The 18,747-nt window shown below is 45.4% G+C and overlaps 1 protein-coding gene across 1 annotated transcript in view; it reads left to right on the top strand.

Moving 5' to 3' along the window:
- RFTN1 (raftlin, lipid raft linker 1) overlaps positions 1-16,531 on the top strand; it is a 225,983-nt gene extending 209,452 nt beyond the window's left edge. Inside the window, exons 8-10 of the mRNA XM_053599736.1 lie at positions 4,245-4,348; positions 5,139-5,220; positions 14,626-16,531. Of these exons, the coding sequence (XP_053455711.1) occupies positions 4,245-4,348; positions 5,139-5,220; positions 14,626-15,033 (594 nt within the window). The 3' untranslated portion in view covers positions 15,034-16,531. The remainder of the gene's footprint in view (positions 1-4,244; positions 4,349-5,138; positions 5,221-14,625) is intronic.
- Positions 16,532-18,747: the final 2,216 nt, after the last annotated feature.

Genomic DNA, 18,747 nt, shown 5'->3' with positions numbered 1-18,747 from the left:
TTGAGATAATCAGCACTGCTGACCTCTAAGAGCTAGTGGCACAATCCTTTGACAATTTTAAAAGAAAAATAGATTTCAGCCCAGACTTCTGTACCCAAACTATTAGTTAATTATAAGACATTTTAAGGAATACAGGGGTTCAGTGACTTCCAAGGCATTTTCCTAGGATTCGCTAGAGGAGTGTGTGCCCCAGCAAAAAGAGGAGGAAACCAAATAAAGAGAGCACACTGGCCACAGCCGCCAGTGTGGGGACGTGGGAAGCAACCAGACCAGGTTGGAGCAGGGGTGCAAAGAGCTCCAGAAATGATGCCCTGGAGCATCATTGGCGGGGGGCTGGGGGTTGGGGGTGGGTGGAACTAATGTACTATTTAGGCACATGGGGCATTTATTGATGGGAATGAACTAGAGGTCTTGTAACATGGGAAATAAATTAGTGGTGGGTTAATGTAGCAAATGGAAAAAAATTGGAGAAACAAGCACCAGGAAAAATGAAGGGTTACGTAAAAAAGATGGCGGGCGGCGCCTATGGCTCAACAGAGTAGGACGCCGTCCCCATATGCCAGAGGTGGCGGGTTCAAACCCAGCCCTGCCCAAAAACTGCAAACAAAAAAAAGTAATAATAATAAAAAAGATGACATGGTCACAAAGCATTACTTGACCCAGCATTGAGCAATTTTACAAAGTTGTAGTAACACAAAACACTGGATTTTCGTTTAAATTAAAATTAGGACACAACCATTTAGGGCACAAGGAAAGAGAAAATGGGAAAGTGCTAAATCTTTTTTTTTCCCATGGTAGAAAATTAAAAGATACCTAAAATAGATAAGTAAAATGTTAGCAGCATAAATGTACCCTGCCAAAAAGTATTGGGCATTAGTGATTTGGTAGCAATTTTACAAAAGGCACAGAAGTGGGTTTTGCGAGGCTTTTCCTTTCTGTGCCCTCTTGGTAGGGGCAAGCTGTCCCCAGTCACTGTTTTCAGGTACAGAGACTGTCCTGGACCAGGACCCAGGCACCTGTCAGACAAGGGAAATTGAATTCTTCTCTTCATTTACAGTCATGTATGAAGAGCAAAATATCTTCTTGCAAACTGTTTATCTCCCAGAGTTTCCACAGATTGAAATATAACAGAAGAGAAAAGACAAACTGACATCCGGGATATAAACTTTCTCACAAGACCAATGTGTGAGCTCCTAATTATTTCCTTGCATAGGGGATCTTTAAAAAATGATCAAAAGACAAACACATTTCTCAGTAAACTCTATATTCTATTGTCCTAATTTTTGGAGGGTAAGAGAAGGTTGGGTGGGGATGTCTGTTTCTTTGGTTGATTTGCAACCACTGGAGAAATTACAGGGAACAAAAGAAAAAAGAGCCACAAATACAAATGAATTCCTTTCATACGGGTTGAAAAAAACCCCAGGATGTGCTCCATTTTTTTAACACTCCAGGTGTGATCGCAGATTATGTAGCCACCACAGGAGAGTGGAGAGTTAATTAAAATTTTTGCTCCTGCTCCCAGAATGAAATGTCTTTCTGTTTGATAGTCAGGCTGGCTTTGGAGTGCTATTGGTGCTTTCTTCTCTTCTCGCTGGAGTGTCAGAGAAAAGCAGATCAAAGGGAGCCTTCCGTCCGGATATGTTTCCTACCATCTTTCGTAGCTAATAGACTTAAAAGTGTCTTCCACTGACTGGCTGATCTCATATTTTAGAAATGCCATCTTATTACATTGATAATATGCAAACTGGCTTTGATAGATGCTAATGGGAAACCACGTTTACATTAATTAAGAACATCCCACGTAGTTGCAGTGGGACAGCCTGGCAGAGCGTAACACCTCACCCCTACAGTTTGTATTTTACTTGGCATCTCACCCTGGGATGGCCAGAAATGGAAGATGGAACCCTCCACTCTCTCAAGCAGAGTTAAATTTTGTCGTGTTTTTTCTTTTGTTTTTGGTCTTTATGGTTCCCACACCCTCTGGCTGACATCTCCAACCCTGAGGGGAAAAACCATTTTGGGAGAAATCCTGCTGTTTTTCTCTTTAAGATAGTGACAAAATGAAATAAAATGAAGCCAAATAGAAGCAGCGGATGGAGGCCTGTCTGCGCGGGCGGTCAGATTCGCAGGGTCCTGCATTGTCTTGCAGCTCTGGGTGCCTGTGCGGAGAGAACCCGGCCAGGACGCAGCCACCAATGAAAGGACTCCATTCTGCCACTCAGGGCTTTGTGAGCGCCAAAGCTTGTCCTGGTTGCCATGGCTACTGTCTGATTGTGGTGGGTTTGTCACAGTACTTGATAAAGTGGGAAGGTTATTCTTGATAGGCCCAACTAATCATAACCTTGCAAAGCATGAGAGTGTGGATTTAAAATTGTTTTTTCCTTCTCTCTTTAACTGGGAATGCAGGGATGGGGGCAGGGGTTCTCGGGATAAAGCAGCCACCCCACTCTTCCCTCAGCAGGTGGTGAGGGCAGTGCCCCAGGAGGGTACTGGCTGTGGTCTGGAAGGGAGGTGCCCAGGTGCCCAGAGGGCCAGGCAGAGGGAGGGTCTCAGGGTACACTCTTAAGTCATCTCTAGCCTGAATGGGGCTTCAGAGAACCGGCTAAAATGGTATCTTCTCCCTTAACCCATCTGGCAAATTGATTACTTAAGTCTATCACTCGCTGCCCTTCCTCCTTTCCCCCAGATTCCTCCTTCCTTTACTAATTTTCCTTTTCTCTTTCTCCCTTTCTTCCTTCCTATCTTAGTCTGTTTTATGCTGCTGTAATAGAATTCCTGACACTGGGTAATTTATAGTGAATAGAAATGCATTGGCTCCTAGTTCAGGAGCCTGGGAAGTCCAAGACCGAGGGACCATCATCTGGGGAGGGCTTTCTTGCTATGTCATCCATGGCAGAAGGGCATAGGGGGGCAGGGAGAGCAAGAGATTGAACTTGCAGGTCAAGATCTTTTATAATGAGGATCCATGCATTCCTCAGGAAGGTCCTTCCTGACCTAAACACCTCTCGTGATACTTCCCAACACTGTTGCCTTGGGGATTAAGTTTCCACACGTGGAAGCTTTGGGAGGCGCACTGGACCATAGCACTCTCTCTCTTTTTTCCTCTTCCTTCCTCCATTCCTTTCCACTGCAGCAGTAGTTCTGACAGCTGATCCTTTAAAAATCCATCTTTTTTTTTTTTTCTCACATGCAGAATGATAGGAAAGGTTAGATTTGAGGTAACGGTGGATAGATTTTGGCCACAGAGTGGTAGACTCTTCTTTTTTGCCAGAGAGACCTAAGACATTACATAGGTGGTGGTTCTCAGACTCAGCTGTGTCAGAACTACTGGGAAGAGCTTTGTAAAGCACAGATTCTGGGGCCCCACTCCTAGGGTTCCAGATTCAGTGGGTCTGGGGTGGAAGGAATCTGGATCCATGTTTGAGACTTTCTTGAGCCAACTCTTTAAGAAGCCATGGAGAGAGCTGGGGAGTCAGGGCAGGGAGGGGGCTATGCCTGCAGTATTTTTGAAGAGCCCAGAGTGAGACATGCCCCACCGGTAGTGAAACCCAGAGCAGGGGCTTCCTATTAGGCTTCTTTCCATAACTTTCCCTTCCTTCTAACAGGACCGAGTTTTTAAATTAAAAGATGTCACCCCTCACCCCACCTCATTTGAAATATAACACGGGCAGCATCCAGTTATCCTGCAGAGCAGGCTGCATGACACAGGTGGAGCTGCTCCTGTGCCTGTGGGGGTGTGCGTGCGTGCGTCCGTGCATACGTGTGTGGGGGTATGCGTGTGGCTGTGTTTGCATGTGCAGGTGTATGCTGTGGCTGGATGCAAATGACCTGATCATTTGTCAAATGTAATTTAACTCCCCGCGACATGCTCTGAAATCATCCAGAGCCGTGTGCGTTGTCATATGCCCTGAGTGTATGTCTTTGAGGCGAGGTAATTGTGCTGCTTCAGTGAAATTCACAAAAGGCTATTTGTCCAGACAAGAATAAAATAAAGTTAATGGATTAATCCTTTGGCTCTAATTCCTTGCTGACTATGCAGACTGAGTCTGGGCGTGGAAAGAAATCCCATGTTGGCAGTCTGGCTCCAAACTTTCCAACTCTTCTTCAGCAGCCCGGGTCTCCAAGCTGCAGAGCACTCCCACCTTTTTTCTGCTTTGTTGGGTTGGAGAATGGAACAGTCCCCTCTCGTGGGTTGGGAGTTGGCTTGAGGCAGGAACAGTCCTAATGATGGCCTGTCCCCCCAGGGTGTCGAGGTGCAGACAGACTACGTGCCCCTGCTGAACTCGCTGGCAGCCTATGGCTGGCAGCTCACCTGTGTGCTGCCAACTCCTGTCATCAAGACCACCAGGTAACAGCAACAGTAATTATTATTATCATGTTGCACATTTAACACTGGGTTCAGGACTGTTTCTGATAAGCTTGTATAACTTGTATAATCCCATGGTGAGCTGTGACGCTGCTATGGTTATGTAAATTCTCCAGCCAGAACCCCCTTTCCTGCTTCCTACATGGGGTGGTGGGGACTGGCCCAGTGAATCATGATACTCAGCAAGTCAAAGATTAGCCCCCTGGGCTGAGGGAGTCCAGGTCCCTCCCGTGCAAAGGAAATTCAGCACAGCTATATGCCCTGGGTAGGTTAGGTAGGCACTTTGTATATAAAATCTTACTTAAATCTTCAAAAAAAGAAAAAAAAATCTATGAAGTGGATTTTTTTTTTTTTTTTAATTAAAGAGCCAAGGTGCAGACCTCACCTTGCTGCCCTCCTGGCAGCGTGGTCTGTGATGTGCCTATGGGAGCCATGCTGTCCTGTAGTGAGGTGAGGACTAAGCCCGTCACCCAGGTCCTTGCCTACCTGTCCACCCTGGCCCTCCTTTCCAAACACAGACTTGGGAGCTGCCCCTGACCCTTTGCGATTCACGAAAGCAGCCAGTGTGTCCTCATTTGCCGGCTCTGCAGGGACACCCAGAAAGCTTCTGTTGGGCATCTGAGATAGCTGCAGGAAGCAAGGTGCTAGCTTGGAGGGGGCAGAGGCGAGGGGCTGCTGAATGACCTCTCGCAGTGCCTTGGGCAGGGATGGAAGTCAGGGATTGCACCGTCCTCCAGGTATAACATGACTCATCTCAGTTTGTGTGTTGCAGGGAAGGGAGTGTGTCCACCAAGCAGATTGTCTTTCTTCAGAGACCATGTCTACCTCAGAAAATCAAGAAGAAGGAATCAAAGGTAAGAGGCTTTCCTTGCCCGCCTCGGTTTTCCTCAGCGGTGTTTCATCTGCCAGAGGATCTCTGCCCGCAGCCTCTTCCAACTTGCAAAGGCCCTCAGAGCCCCAGGAGCACCTGAGTCCCTTGGCAAACAGAATCACACCTGAGGCTGCTAAAATGGGAGGGCTGAGGGCCTTGTCTGGCATCTACTGTTGGGCAAGCCAAAGGGGAGGACAAGAGCTCTTCTGGGTGCTCCAGGGTGCCAGATAGTCCCACAAGGGTGCAGAAGGGCAGGAAGCCAGCTGCAGTCTGACCAGAGGTGGGGACAGCTGAGCTCATGGCTAGTTTCTCTGTGGCTTGCTCCCATCACAAGCTGGTTGGAGCTCTGGCCTGCCCTGACATCAGAAGTTTGCTAGTCTTGGCAGACAGACCTTGCCAGAGTCCTTTCTTGATAGGACACAATCTGAAGGCCTCCAAGTGATGGCTGGTGATATAGACAGAGGCCAGCCTTAGTCTGTGGCAGCAATCCTTAGGCCAGGCTGTCCTAGGGATCCCCAGGATTCTCGTCCCCCTCTGGACTTTGCATGAACTATCTTAGAGAAATGGTTGCACAGACAGACTGTGGTGTTTCTCAGAGAATCTTCTCTGTACTTCCTGACATTTAGCGTAAGTCCTCCCCTTGTGCCAGAAGATTCAGATACTTCACCCCCCACACACACCATGCTTTGTGGCCTGTGGGTGCTTTTCCTGTGGGTATTTCCCCAGTTGCTCAGGAAAAGGCCAGTGAGTCGAGTGAACCTATCATAGCCCAAGTCAGTTGTCACCAGATCCAGCCTTTGCTGGCTGAGGCTACACTCTTGGCAGAGCCTGTCCGGCTTGCTCAGCTCCACACAACTGGCACCATCCCCACATTCCTCACTCTTGGTTCCTCATGTTCTTTGGACACAGAGCCCCAGACAGGAGCTTCCAGTAAGTGAACAGATTGGAGCAGCCACTTATCAGCCAACAAACCCAGGGGGAGCTCACTTGTGGAAGCAGCGCCAAGGCAGCGGTGACTTGAAGCCAGATGGGCTGGAGTGCAGAGGAAGGTCTCTCTAGGATCTGAGATAGTAATATGACAGGTGACAGCAGCAGCGGGCCAGAAGGCAGCCTCCACCGGTGCACCATTAACCACCAGGAGCATTAGCCGCTGGGCGGGAGATGGATTGGCTGTGAGCTGTCAGGTACAGCTCAGCTCTGCCCAGGCTCAGGGCCTGCTGGCGTTCAAAGAGAGACAGCCACAAGCAATGCTCGTGAGGTCTCCTTCAGACTCTGAAAAACATCCAGCAGCAGCCTTACCAGAGAGAGGTAGCACTGGCTCCAAAGGAGAGACACATGGTTTAGTGTCAGCAGGAAGGTCATGGCCTCTCACAGAGGGGATACCTCAGGAGAGACTTAAGCATGCAGGGAGTAGACTGTTAGAAGCTGCTCTATGAAGGTAGAACTGACTTTCCTCAGAGAAAATCCAGGCAGAGTGGGAGTCATTTTCTAGTCAGCAGAACTTCCCAATCCCAATGAGCTGTGCAAATATGAGTGGCCCTGTTTATTTCCTGCCTCATTCCAGGACTGGAGGTAGCTGGTGTCAGTACTTGTTCTGTGCAGACCCGCTGAGTCACCTCACTGGTGGAGTCCCAGAGAGGGGGGACTGGACAGCCACACTTCTTAGAAGAATCCTCTGGATGGCTTCCTGTCCCTGGCTCCTCAACGGATTCAGGGCGGTGTCCTGTCCTGCAACGTCCATGTCCTCTGGTGGCCACGACAGTCAGTCCATGTGGTCCTTGTCATGCCTGAACCCCACAGACCTGGCACTATGACCACCTGCCACCTCTTGAGGCACTTTTTCTCTTGGTTCCATCTCACCATATTCTTCTGGTTTTGCACTAAGTTCCTTGGGGTTCTAACCCAGACCCATTTCTCTCCTCATTCTTGCCTCTTCCCTGGAAAATCTCCTTCATCCCCGAAGCTTTGCTCACCACCTCTGCACCTGTTCCATCTGCATCTTCAGCTCTTGCTTTGACCCTAAGCCTCAGCTCCATCTCTCTTGTGGCTGACACCAATCTAAAGGCGAGCTCAGGACCGTTCTCCTCATGCCTGGCCAGAATGCCCCCACCCCTATCTAGAGGAATGGTACCCCCCATATTCAGTCTGTCCTTAAGTCCTGACTGGTTTAGGTTCTAGAGCAGGCGTTCTCAAACTTTTTAAACAAGGGGCCAATTCACTGTTCCTCAGACCGTTGCCAGACTATAGTTTAAAAAAAAAACAACTATGAACAAATTCCTGTGCACACTGCACATATCTTATTTTGAAGTAAAAAAACAAAACGGGAATAAATACAATCACACCACCTCATGTGGCCTGCGGGCTGCAGTTGAGGACTCCTGTCTGGAGTACCTTCAGTCTTTCCAACATCCCTTGCCACAACTCCTCCCATTTCCTAATAGCATGTCTCCCCTTAAAATATCTTCTCTAAAAAACAAACAAACAGAAAACTTCTCTATTCAGAGCCAATGTGATCTTTTATTAATAAAAAAAGCAAATTGAACCACATCACTCCACTGCTTAAAACAGTTCTAAAGCTCTGTGTGACTCTGAAGATAAACAGAGAAGGCGGTATTGTGGCCCCCGAGGCCCTGTGGGATCTGACCCATCTCACATCCTCTGCCAGCCCCCCATTCTCTGTGGTCCAGTTCCACTGGCCTCCAGGACCTTCCAGGTCACCTCTGCCAAGGACACTGTCCTCTTCTCTCTCTCTCTGCAAGCATCCTTTTCTCAAGACAGCCCTCCTTCCTTTTAGACCAAACTAGGCTCCTTTGCAATACAAAGGAATGGAAAGGAACCGGGTTCATCTCATTCAGAGCCTCTTCTGGGTTCTGATTATTTGTGATCATTAGTTTACCCTCTCTTGGTAGAGGCAAACATTAACTCCACGTGAGCAAAGACTTTTTTTCCTCCTGACTGGTATACGCCCAGTGCCTGGGTTTTAGTTAGTTCTCAGCAAATATTTTTTGATTCAATGAATGAGTAATCAAACTTCCAAGCCTAGGACATATGTATGTTATCTAGCATTGAAATGTAAGAAAAGAAATTGCAGGATTGCCACACCAAGGACATGGCATATTTAGACCTCTTTTAATCAGCAACCTGGATGAAATTCTCCAATCAAGACTTTGCAGCATTTGAAAGAAACCTCTGTGTATGTGAGTCTGATTTTCAAAGCAAATATTCAACTCCTTCAAAGGGAATAGGTGATTTCTATGCTATTAGAGAAGTCGTGTTCCAGCTAAACAATTTGAAGTGGACACATTGCTGATGATTTTTTTAAATGTGCAAATTAAATCCATTAGCCCTTGCTGACACAGAACTCTGGACACACTGCTGTAAGGTGAAGGACTTTTTTTTTCTTGTGTACAGTTATTTCTGATTTAGGTGGCTTGTTAGATTTGGTGGCACACCCACCTGCCACAGATACTCTGGCTAGGGAAGCTCACCCCATAACTTGGCACAGCCTGTTTTAGCTGTGGCTTGTTGGGTGAACGCAACAAGAGGTGCTGCTGACCTTGGTACTGCTGAACTGGTGCACTGCATTCTCCAGGCTGGACTGCCTGCCTTCAAGTGCTGTGAGTGTCAGACTCACCTCTCAGGCTCAGCCTGAAAGCTGTCAGAGTCTCAGGTGTTGCCCCATCCCTGGCCTCTTCTCTTCTTGTTTTCTGAGATGAGAACTTTTAGAGCCTCCAGATCTGGAACAGGTTTTGGTGTGTGTTAAAGACTCTGACTGTGCCAGCTTAAAGGAGACAGGCCTGGGTGGTGAAGGGAGGTCAGTGTGCAGAAGGGTGAGAGGGAAACAAGGACGGCCTCCTGTGCATGGCAGAGCTGGGGTGATGAGGTGACATTACTTTTACACAGCTGTTTCTTAAACAGCTAAACCTTACCCAGGTGTTTTTTGTTTTTAGTTGTTTTCAAAATGTGGTCCAGGATATTATGCAGCCTTAAAGAAAGATGGAGACTTTACCTCTTTCATGTTTACATGGATGGAGCTGGAACATATTCTTCTTAGTAAAGTATCTCAAGAATGGAAGAGAAAGTACCCAATGTACTCAGCCCTACTATGAGACTAATCTAGGGTTTTCACATGAAAGCTATAACCCAGTTACAACCTAAGAATAGGGGGAAGGGGGAAAGGGAGGGGAGGGAGGTGGGAGGTGGGTAGAGGGAAGGGGATTGGTGGGATTACACCAGCGGTGCATCTTACAAGGGTATATGTGAAACTTGGTAAATGGTCTGTGAAGCTAGTGAATGATGCCCCATGATCATATCAATGTACACAGCTATGATTGAATAAAAAAAAATAAATAAAAATAAAAAATAAAATTTGACCTTGAAATTACAGCAAAAAAAAAAAAAAATGTGGTCCAGGGACTAGCAGTGTCAGTATTACCAGGGAGCTTGTGAAAACTGTAAAGTCTCCCACTAGCAACTCTGGGCTGGGGTGAGTGAGCTGTGCTTTAATAAGCCCTCCAGGTAGTCCTGATGCCCACTCAAGTCTGGGAGCTGGTACCTTAGCTGAATAGTGTTGGGCCCTCTGCAGGCTCACCTGTGGACCCCATTCAAATTTTATCATAATTGACTTTTTAAGAATGAGTTTGTCAGGGAGACTTCAGTATAGATATTTGTTTTTAATAAGTCAAACCGAAGTATCTTTAATGGAAGTTAAATATGAACTTCCATTAGCTGACCACTCAGCCTAATGAGTCAAGCGTCTGACCTAGTAGATGCATCTTGTCATCATAAAGCCTAAAAATGAGGCACTTGTGTATTGGGCTAATCTGCTAAGCCATTCCAAAGGAGTAGCCTCTTTCTCTCCTCACTTCTCTCTGGAGCAAGAGACAAAAGTCTTTCACCAAAAACTAGAGGCTGGATGGGTAATTTGAAGCTGCAGAAATCCAAGTTGGAATTCTAGCTCTCTTATTTCCTAGCTGTGTGACTTTAGGCAAGTTACTTAACCTCTCTGAACTTCTATGTGGTCATCTTTAAAATGGCACTAATAGTGCCTACTGAGTTTTGCTTTGGGAATTCAGGGAGATGTGAATCCCTGTCACATTGTAAGACACCTGGTAGGTGCCTCAGTATGTGCTTGTTCCTTCCTAGGCAAGTGTCTAAGGCAGCCTGCCTTCACAATTCTGAACATTCAGTTTCTAGATTATCTAGTTGCTCACTGAGTTTTGGCCACTGCTACTTACTTCCCTGCTTCATGAGAACCTCCCCTTGCAGAGGAGAGGAGGAAAAGGGAAGGCTCAAGTGAGATCTTCTCTGGGTGTCTGGCTGCAGCACCCATGATAGCTGTGGTGAGATGGGGGGCCCAGGCAGCACTCGAGTCAGTGAGGTCACCCATAGCCCATCTGAAGACACAGCAAACAGCAATCCTAGTCATGGCAGAGTTTTCTGTAATGAGTTAGAAGTACAGAAAATGGCTGAAACATTTCCCGCCCAGCTCAACACTGACAGTCCCAAATTCTTCTCCCCTTACCAGTCTGGGCTGAGGTGCCTGCTCTGGCTCCTTTCCAGCATGTGTTTCCCTGTCACATTATATCAGCAGATCAACAAAATGTGGCCTTCTACAGAAAATTGGACATGGCCAGGCATCCAGAGGAAACTGGAAGTTCTTTTGTTAATTTAGCAAGAGCAGCCCCTGCAAGACCATCTAGATTCATACTAGAAATTAACATATCTTGGGAGGAAGATTATAGATATTACCTAGATGTTGGTCAAAGATGTTTTCTTTTTGTTTGAGAGAGAATCTTACTCTGTCACCCTGAGTAAAATGCTGTGGCATCATCATAGCTCACAGCAACCTCAAACTCTTGGGGTCAAATGATCCTCCTGCCTCAGCTTCTTGATTAGCTGGGAATACAGGCAGTCACTGTAACATCCAGCTAGTTTTTCTATGTTTAGGAGAGACAGGTTCTTGCTCTTACTCAGGCTGGTCTCAAACTCCTGAGCTCAAGCAATCCACCTGCCTTGCCCTCCCAGAGTGCTGGGATTACAGGTGTGAACCAGCATGCCTGGCCTCTCTAGACTCATATTAGAAATTAACATATCTTGGGGAAAGAAGATTACAGATAGTACCTAGATATGGTAAAAACATTTTTAAAAAATAGGCGGTTCTGAAGATCTTGAGTTATTTCAATTATTGTTCACAGTCAGAAATCAAACTCCTTGTTCTACTCTTTCCCTTCTCACTACTATACTTGACTAGTCTTTAAAAAAATGATATATAGCAACAATGTACACAGTTATGATTTAACAAAGAAAAAAATTAAAATAGCCAAGCATTGTGGTGGGTGCCTGTAGGCCCAGCTACTTGGGAGGCTGATGTAAGAGAATCACTTGAGCCCAAGAGTTTGAGATTGCTGTGACAAAGTGAGACTCGTCTCAAAAAAAAAAAAATAAATAAATAAATATAAAAACCACTTAAACCATACAATTCCTATCATATCCAAAAAAAATGATATATAATAATAACCATCTTAGCTTGTATAGGAGTAAATTTTCTATACCACCAGGGAGAGGGGTATTTGTCAATGTATCATGTCAATATAGGGGAAAGCAATAGAAAAGCATGGGACCAAAAAAAAAAAAAAAAAGAAGAAAGAAAAGCATGGGACAAGATGGCAAGAAAAATTAAAGTAGAAAAAATATAGAAGCTGAATTCTTAGAAATATGTCATAAAATTTATCATTTATTATCATATGAATCTTGAACTTTTATGTTAAATCTTTTCCCTTGGAATAAAAAAAAAAGTTAACAGATCTTGACGATTGGAAGGTCCAGCACACAGTGGAATTATCCTCAACAGTACACTGCACAGCGGCAGGGGGCACCACAGAGATTAAATACAATGTGAATGGGGCCCTGGAAATGTGTACCACCACTCTGGAGACAGTGACAAGTATTTTAGGATTGAGGACCTTGAGATTCTGAGAGATTAATAACTTGTTCAAACATTGACACCTAGCCAGTGCCAGAACTGGGATTTGAACCTGAGGCTTAGCTGCTGTACTATAATGCTTTGAATTTTAGCATTTAAGAGCTCTTAGGCAAAAACAATTTCACCACTTTTTTGTAAAAGTAAAACTTTCTCTGACTTCCCCAATAGCTGACGGCCTCTTGGAGTACTACTACGTCATACATGGGCAGGCTTAACTGGTCTTTTTCTAAAAACATGTAAAATGTGAAGAGATTCTACCTATTTTGGGACAACCATTAAAAAAAAAAAAGTTCTTCTGTGTGAGCTGGAGGTAAAGTGCAGTGGCAGCTGAATGTCACAAGGCAGCAGTCATGAACCATAGCACCACGTGTGAAAACTAGGAAGGTTGGTCTTGGAGGCAGCAGTGGTCACTCGAGGTCTGACATCTGTGCTCCTCTGGTGGGTTAGGGATCCCTAAGATGGCTGGTTGGCAGTCTTGGCTGAAGTTGGCACCATTGTGGGCTGGGTCTGGGGCTCCACTTAGCCTACAGTGTGACTCCATAATTGGAAACTCCTAGCTTTGGGTGGAAGAGGCTCCAACCTTCCCCAAAGGGAAGTCTTCAGCTATAGTAGGAGTGCACATAAGAAAGGCCTGTCAAAGAGGAAACCCCTCCAGCAGTATCAATGAACTCATTTAGGGCTTTGTGTGAAGCAGGTAGGGAGAGGAGGACAGGGTAAATGTTAAATCCTGACCTCTCAACATGTATTTCTCTCATGTTTCTCCACTTTGATGGAATATTCAAATTTGCCAGTCTTCTCCAAAAGGTGTTACACCTAAGATCCCATTCTGGGTTAAATCTTAGATCTCTGAGTGTTTGGGCAAATGTTTTATTTGAGGAAATAGATCTCTACCACAGAAAACTCTGCAAAGGTGACAGATTTTTAAAAATTCACATAGCACATTTTTGGTGTTTCCTAGCAAAGCACTCAATTATTTAGGAGATGGTAAATAAAGCCTTAAGAAATCATGGCAGATGCTTCCACTGCATTCTTGGGCTCCCCTCTGCAGCCCAGCAAGTGCAGGAACTGAAGCCTCCTTTCCTTCAGTCACAGACTAAGATTTAAGGCGGTGCCTGTGGCTCAAAGGAGTAGGGCACTGGCCCCAGATGCCAGAGGTGGCTGGTTCAAACCCAGCCCTGGCCAAAAACTGCAAAAAAAAAAAAAAAAGATGTAAGTACATATTTGGTGAAACCACTGTGATGCAACTGAAACAGAAGAAGTGACTGTGGTGGTAACTTAAAATTGAAACTGCTGTGTGTACTTCAGGCCACTGAGATGAGAAAACAGAGACTGAGAAATGTGGTCAGCAAGTGGCAGAGCTGGGACTCTCTCAGGCAGTCTCACTCCAGAGCTTTGATAAGACCCTGGTTCCTCCCAACTCCGTTACTGGCTGTGTGATTTGGGGACTGTCTGAGCCTCGGGCAACTTCCCTGTCACCTGGGGAAATGCTTGATAGCAGGTCTGGCTCCCTGGGAAGCAGCTTCTGAGACAGTGGAAGAAGTTTTATTTTATTGGCATTTTTATTTATTTATTTAAATTAAATCATAGCTGTGTACATTAATGTGGTCATGGGGCACCATACACTAGTTTCATAAGACCGTTTGACACATTTTCATCACACTGGTTAGCATAGCTAGTGAATGCCCTTGGGGACAGCTGTGGGTGTGAGAGCGGGCAGAGAAGTTGGGCTGTGAGGCAGTTGCCCACCCCTCCCTCCAGTAACTCTGGAGCTGGGATGACCTTTCAGAGTTGTCCCAAGTTGGGATGAGGAGGTGGGCCGTTGTACTCTTCCTGGACCAGTAATTGGTTGTAGTCATTGGCTGTAGGGAGTATGACCTTCAGTGTGGCAGTACCAGAAGCTATGCTCTCAGCAGAGGGTGCGAGGCTGTCAGTCCTGCAGGGGGATCTGAGTAGGGCAGCACTGCGTCCACTGCACCTTCTGGGCTCTGCCTAAGTCAGTGACCTGGTGAGAGAATGCTGGCTGACTGGTTGGTAGTGCACAGCCTGCCCAGAATGGAGATGAGTAGCTGCAGCCCTGGCCCTTAGGAGGGCAGGCCTCACATCTGCTCTCCACCCTGACCCTCCAAATGACAGGACTTCAGGACCCCCTTTCCCACGTGGCCTTTGGTCTGAAGTCAGTCAAAAGAAATACCGTTGAAATCCATATTTAGACTACCCGCCATAGAAAACATGGAACAGACTCTGGGTGGTTGTGGTGTCTTGGATGCCTCAGCTCTGGCAATGCTCAGAATTGCGGTGCGTCTTGCCCAGAGACAGGCTGTGGTAGAATGCAAAGAAGCCTTCAGGTGGAACTCTAGGTTCACAGAGGCTGCGTGAGTTATCCTCACCCTCTCTGATTTCTAGTTTCAGTGGCGATTCTCCCGAGAAGAAATGCACAATCGGCAGATGAGGAAATCCAAAGGGAAACTCGGTGCCAGAGACAAGCGGCAAGCAGAAGAAAACGAGAAGAATTTAGAAGACCAGTTTTCCAAAGCTGGAGACGTGGGAAACTGCGTGCTGCTGGGCGGGCAGCAGGAGGGCAGCACCTCTGAGATGAGGGTCTCTGTCCAGGAGGCCCAGGGAGAACAGCTGCCCCCTGTTGGCCAGCTGTGCATGGGGGGTGTAGAGGGTCGGGCTGTGCAAAATGGTCCTGCCAGCCCCAGCAGGGCCCCAGCAGGGGACTGTGCCGGGCACTCCGATCCTGGTGAGGAGGCCGGGGAGAGGGGTGCAGAGGATGTCGCTGGGGAGCCAGCCACAGCAGACGAGCACTAAGTGTTGGCAGTTTGCACAGAAGCTAGACAAGCTGGCAAACCCGAGGCACCTTGCTGACAGCTGGTTCAGGGGCTGGTTCGCCCTGGTGTTGTGTGTTACTACCCTTTGGCTTGGCTTGACCTCTCCTTGTGAGCTCACCTGGCCCTCCAAGGACCAGGTCCCTGACAGTGTTGGGTTTTGCACGTCCATTGGAAAGGTGTCATTAATGACCTGTGTTAGAACACAGGAGGCCAGGTTATTTCTTCTAGAGCTTATGTGGCTGGAGGCCCGGCCCTGGCTCTACCATTCCTCCCATGTGAGAGTCTGGACTATCCAGTGCCTGTGTCTGCCCTGCAGGGCCTTCAGGGAGCATTCAGGTCAAATCCATGGTTATCCTTGGCTGCAAACACCCTGTTGGGACAGTGTCTGTCCCCTGCAGCTGTGTGGTGACTTTTACCCCTGGGGCTCTATCAGTGGCCCTTCTCCACCTAAACCCCTCAGACCCTGCTGCTTTGGCAAAGAAAATGTTGTCTGGGAGGAAAGGTTCTCAAAGTAGTCCTGTAGATACTGGTAATCTGGAAATAGATAATTCTGTGTCTGCACCTGCTCTTGCACAATGTTTGAGGAAGTATTCTGTGTTAGTATTAATGCCAAAAAATTTTTTAAAGGTTTTGTATTCAGCACATCATATGAACACACATATGTCATTTCTGTCATTTCAGGGCACCCATACTGGTTGGTGCCTTTCTCGTGTGCTATTTTAATCTGCGTACCATTGGCCAAGTTGTTACCCATGTATGCTGTGTCTATCATGTGTTTAAATTGTTCAGAAAGTATTGTTAAGGGTTTAAGTAGATGGAACTGGCAAAACCTTGGTGATCAAGTGATTGCAGTGAAGAACCTTGGAGAATGTTTCACCAAAACAACTGCCGATTCTCTTTCTTGTTTAGTTACTTAAAGCAATAAATTATCTATGAGTTAGTGTACTGTGAGTAGTGATACCTATTGTTTCACATGAAAAGTCCTGTCCTAATGTCCAAAGGACTCCTTATTCACTTTCTGTCAGTTTATAATTCCTGGCAGCTCACAGATTCTGGGGAAGAAAATGAAGCTTCTCTGTAAAACTGAAGAGCCAGGTAAGCACTGCTGTGCTTTATCATCATTTGTAGAAAGAAGATGGAAAGTGGAATTCAGATGTACTAGGTAAGTAAGGGACTCAGTCACCACCTATGTCTGGGGTAATGGAGAAAAATACCTTTTTAAAAATCCCACACAATAAATTATTTGAGGTAAGTCTCTTCCATTTGCAAGTTTATTAAAATAAAACACATTTATAATACACTTTTGTAGGCAGAATTGAAAACCCTTGTACACCCACATCATACACAGTTGTTTCCTCTTGACAAATTCCCCACCTAGCATTCAGAGCTTAAAAAGGTTAAAGGCCCTGGCCAAAGAGAGGACTATTTTAAAATGACATTTTCCACAATTATACTGTCAATATCGGTACAGCATTTTTGGTTTAATAAAAATATCTCTTGGCACATACTTTGAAGGATCCTAACTTTTCAAAATATGTTAGTCAGCAACAGGTTAATTTTTCTCAACTTTGAAAAGGCTGGAGAGTCTTACATTGTTCAACTTTGGGTACATTTTTCAATAATGAAATGACATTTACATTGACTGTATTTGCTGTGGGAAAAAAAGATTAAAGGTGACTTTAACTAATTTGAATTCTTCAGGGAGTTTGGCCTGAGTGTCAGGCTAACAATTCCTGAAGGTTTTTTCTCCCTTGTTTCTCTCTATCACTGCTGATTATGGCAAAATATCAGTGTACTGTAGAGGTTTTCAAATTAGCAGCACCTTGGAACCATTGGAGGAGCTTTAAAAAATACTGCTGCCCACGGCCTACCCCAGAGCTTTGAATGAGCGGGCACTGGGATTTTTAAAAGCTCCCTGGGGGATTCTAAGGTGCAGTCAAGATTAGTAGTACCACTAGCCACAGGATCTCTGTGAATTGAATCACAGCTTGTCCCTTACGAAATAAAATGCATTTTACAAATGGTATATAACCAAGGCCCCTAAAACCCAGTTCCAATATTCTGCTTGTACATTTCAAGCAGAGTTATTCCTGAAGGAAATTTATTTTCCTGTGTTTGCCAGTAGGGTAAGAGGCCATCATTTGCATTGACTAGGTGACAGGAACAGTGAAAGCTTGTAGTGTTTGGCATAAGGAGACTTGTGCATGTAGCATTTAATCTTTGAGGTTGCAGTTGTCACAGCAGGTCTGCAGGGAAGGGGAGTTCTAGGGGATGATCAAGTGATTGCAGTGAAGACATTCCTATGAAGCCATGGGTGAATTCCAATTCTTTCACTAGGGAAGTGTTTTCAATTTCTTCACCTCCAGAGGTTCAGGAGAGGGTGGAGTTTAGCGTCACTCACAGGGCAATGAGAAGAGGGAAAGGAATTCTTACCAGATCTGCTTAAAGAAATGTAGGTGTATTTCTCTCAAGCATACACATGCACAGGTCAAAGCACTGATGTAGGGAAAGCCTAAGGAAACCGATGTTAATGAAGCAGTAAGACTGTTAGATGTTGGGCTTAGTGTAGTGGAAAAGCCAAGTTGGGCTTTGGAATTAGACAGAGCTTGTTAGGAAGCTAACCAGACACAAGCTACGACATAAAACCTTAAGTTAATTTCTTCACATCTCTGAGCATCATCCTCTCAAGTGTGAAATAGGGCTAATGGGACCCATATCATTGGATTTTGGGGAGGATTAATAAGATGTGTGTAAAGTACTTGGTCCATGGTAAGCACTCTGTGGGTAACAGTTAATCATAATGCTGAAAGGTAATCAATATGGCAGAGACTGTTAATGCTCACCCGATATCCACACATCCACAGAAGTATGTGTATTCATATATTTTCCAGCCCCTCTTGCAGGGTGTGCCATGATTCTGGTGATTAGACATGAGCAGGTGTGGCATAGGCTACTTCTGGGCCTGACTTTTAAAAATACCCTAGAGACATCAACATTACATCAACAGATCCTCCAAGCAAAAACTAAAGAAACTGTGGACATAAACACGACTCTAGAACAAATGGGCTTGACAGACATATGCAGAACATTCCATACCAATGATACTGAATATACATTCTTCTCATCAGCTCATGGATCACTCTCCAAGATTGATCATTTCCTAGGACACAAATCAAATCTCAACAAATTAAAAAGAATACAAATTATACCTTGTAATTTTTCAGAGCATAATGGAATAAAACTCAACTCCTACAAAAACTTTCATCCCCATACAGTCAGGGAAACTAAATAACCTTATGTTGGGTCAAAGAGGAGATAAAGAAGGAAATCATTAGATTCCTTGAACAAAATGACAATGAAGCCACAGCTATCAAAATATATGGGATAAAGCAGAAGCAGTCCTAAGAGGGAGATTTGTTGCTTTAAATGTTCACATCCAGAAAACAGAGTGCAAAGCAGTAATCTAAAGAATCATCTCAAGAAATTGGAAAAGGAAAAACAATTCAATTCAAAACCCTGCAGAAGCAAAGAAATAACCAAAACTAGAGCAGAATTAAATGAAATTGAGAACAAAGAACTATCCAGAAGATTAACAAAACAAAAAGTTGGTTCTTTGAAAGGATAAATAATATCAATAAACCTTTGGCCAGACTAACTAGAAACAGAAAAAGTAAGATCTCTAATAACTTCAATC

Source organism: Nycticebus coucang, chromosome 8, assembly GCF_027406575.1.
Source record: "Nycticebus coucang isolate mNycCou1 chromosome 8, mNycCou1.pri, whole genome shotgun sequence".
Lineage (NCBI taxonomy): Eukaryota > Metazoa > Chordata > Mammalia > Primates > Lorisidae > Nycticebus > Nycticebus coucang.
Note: the sequence above shows the minus strand (reverse complement) of the source record. Positions and strands in the feature narration are given on the sequence as shown.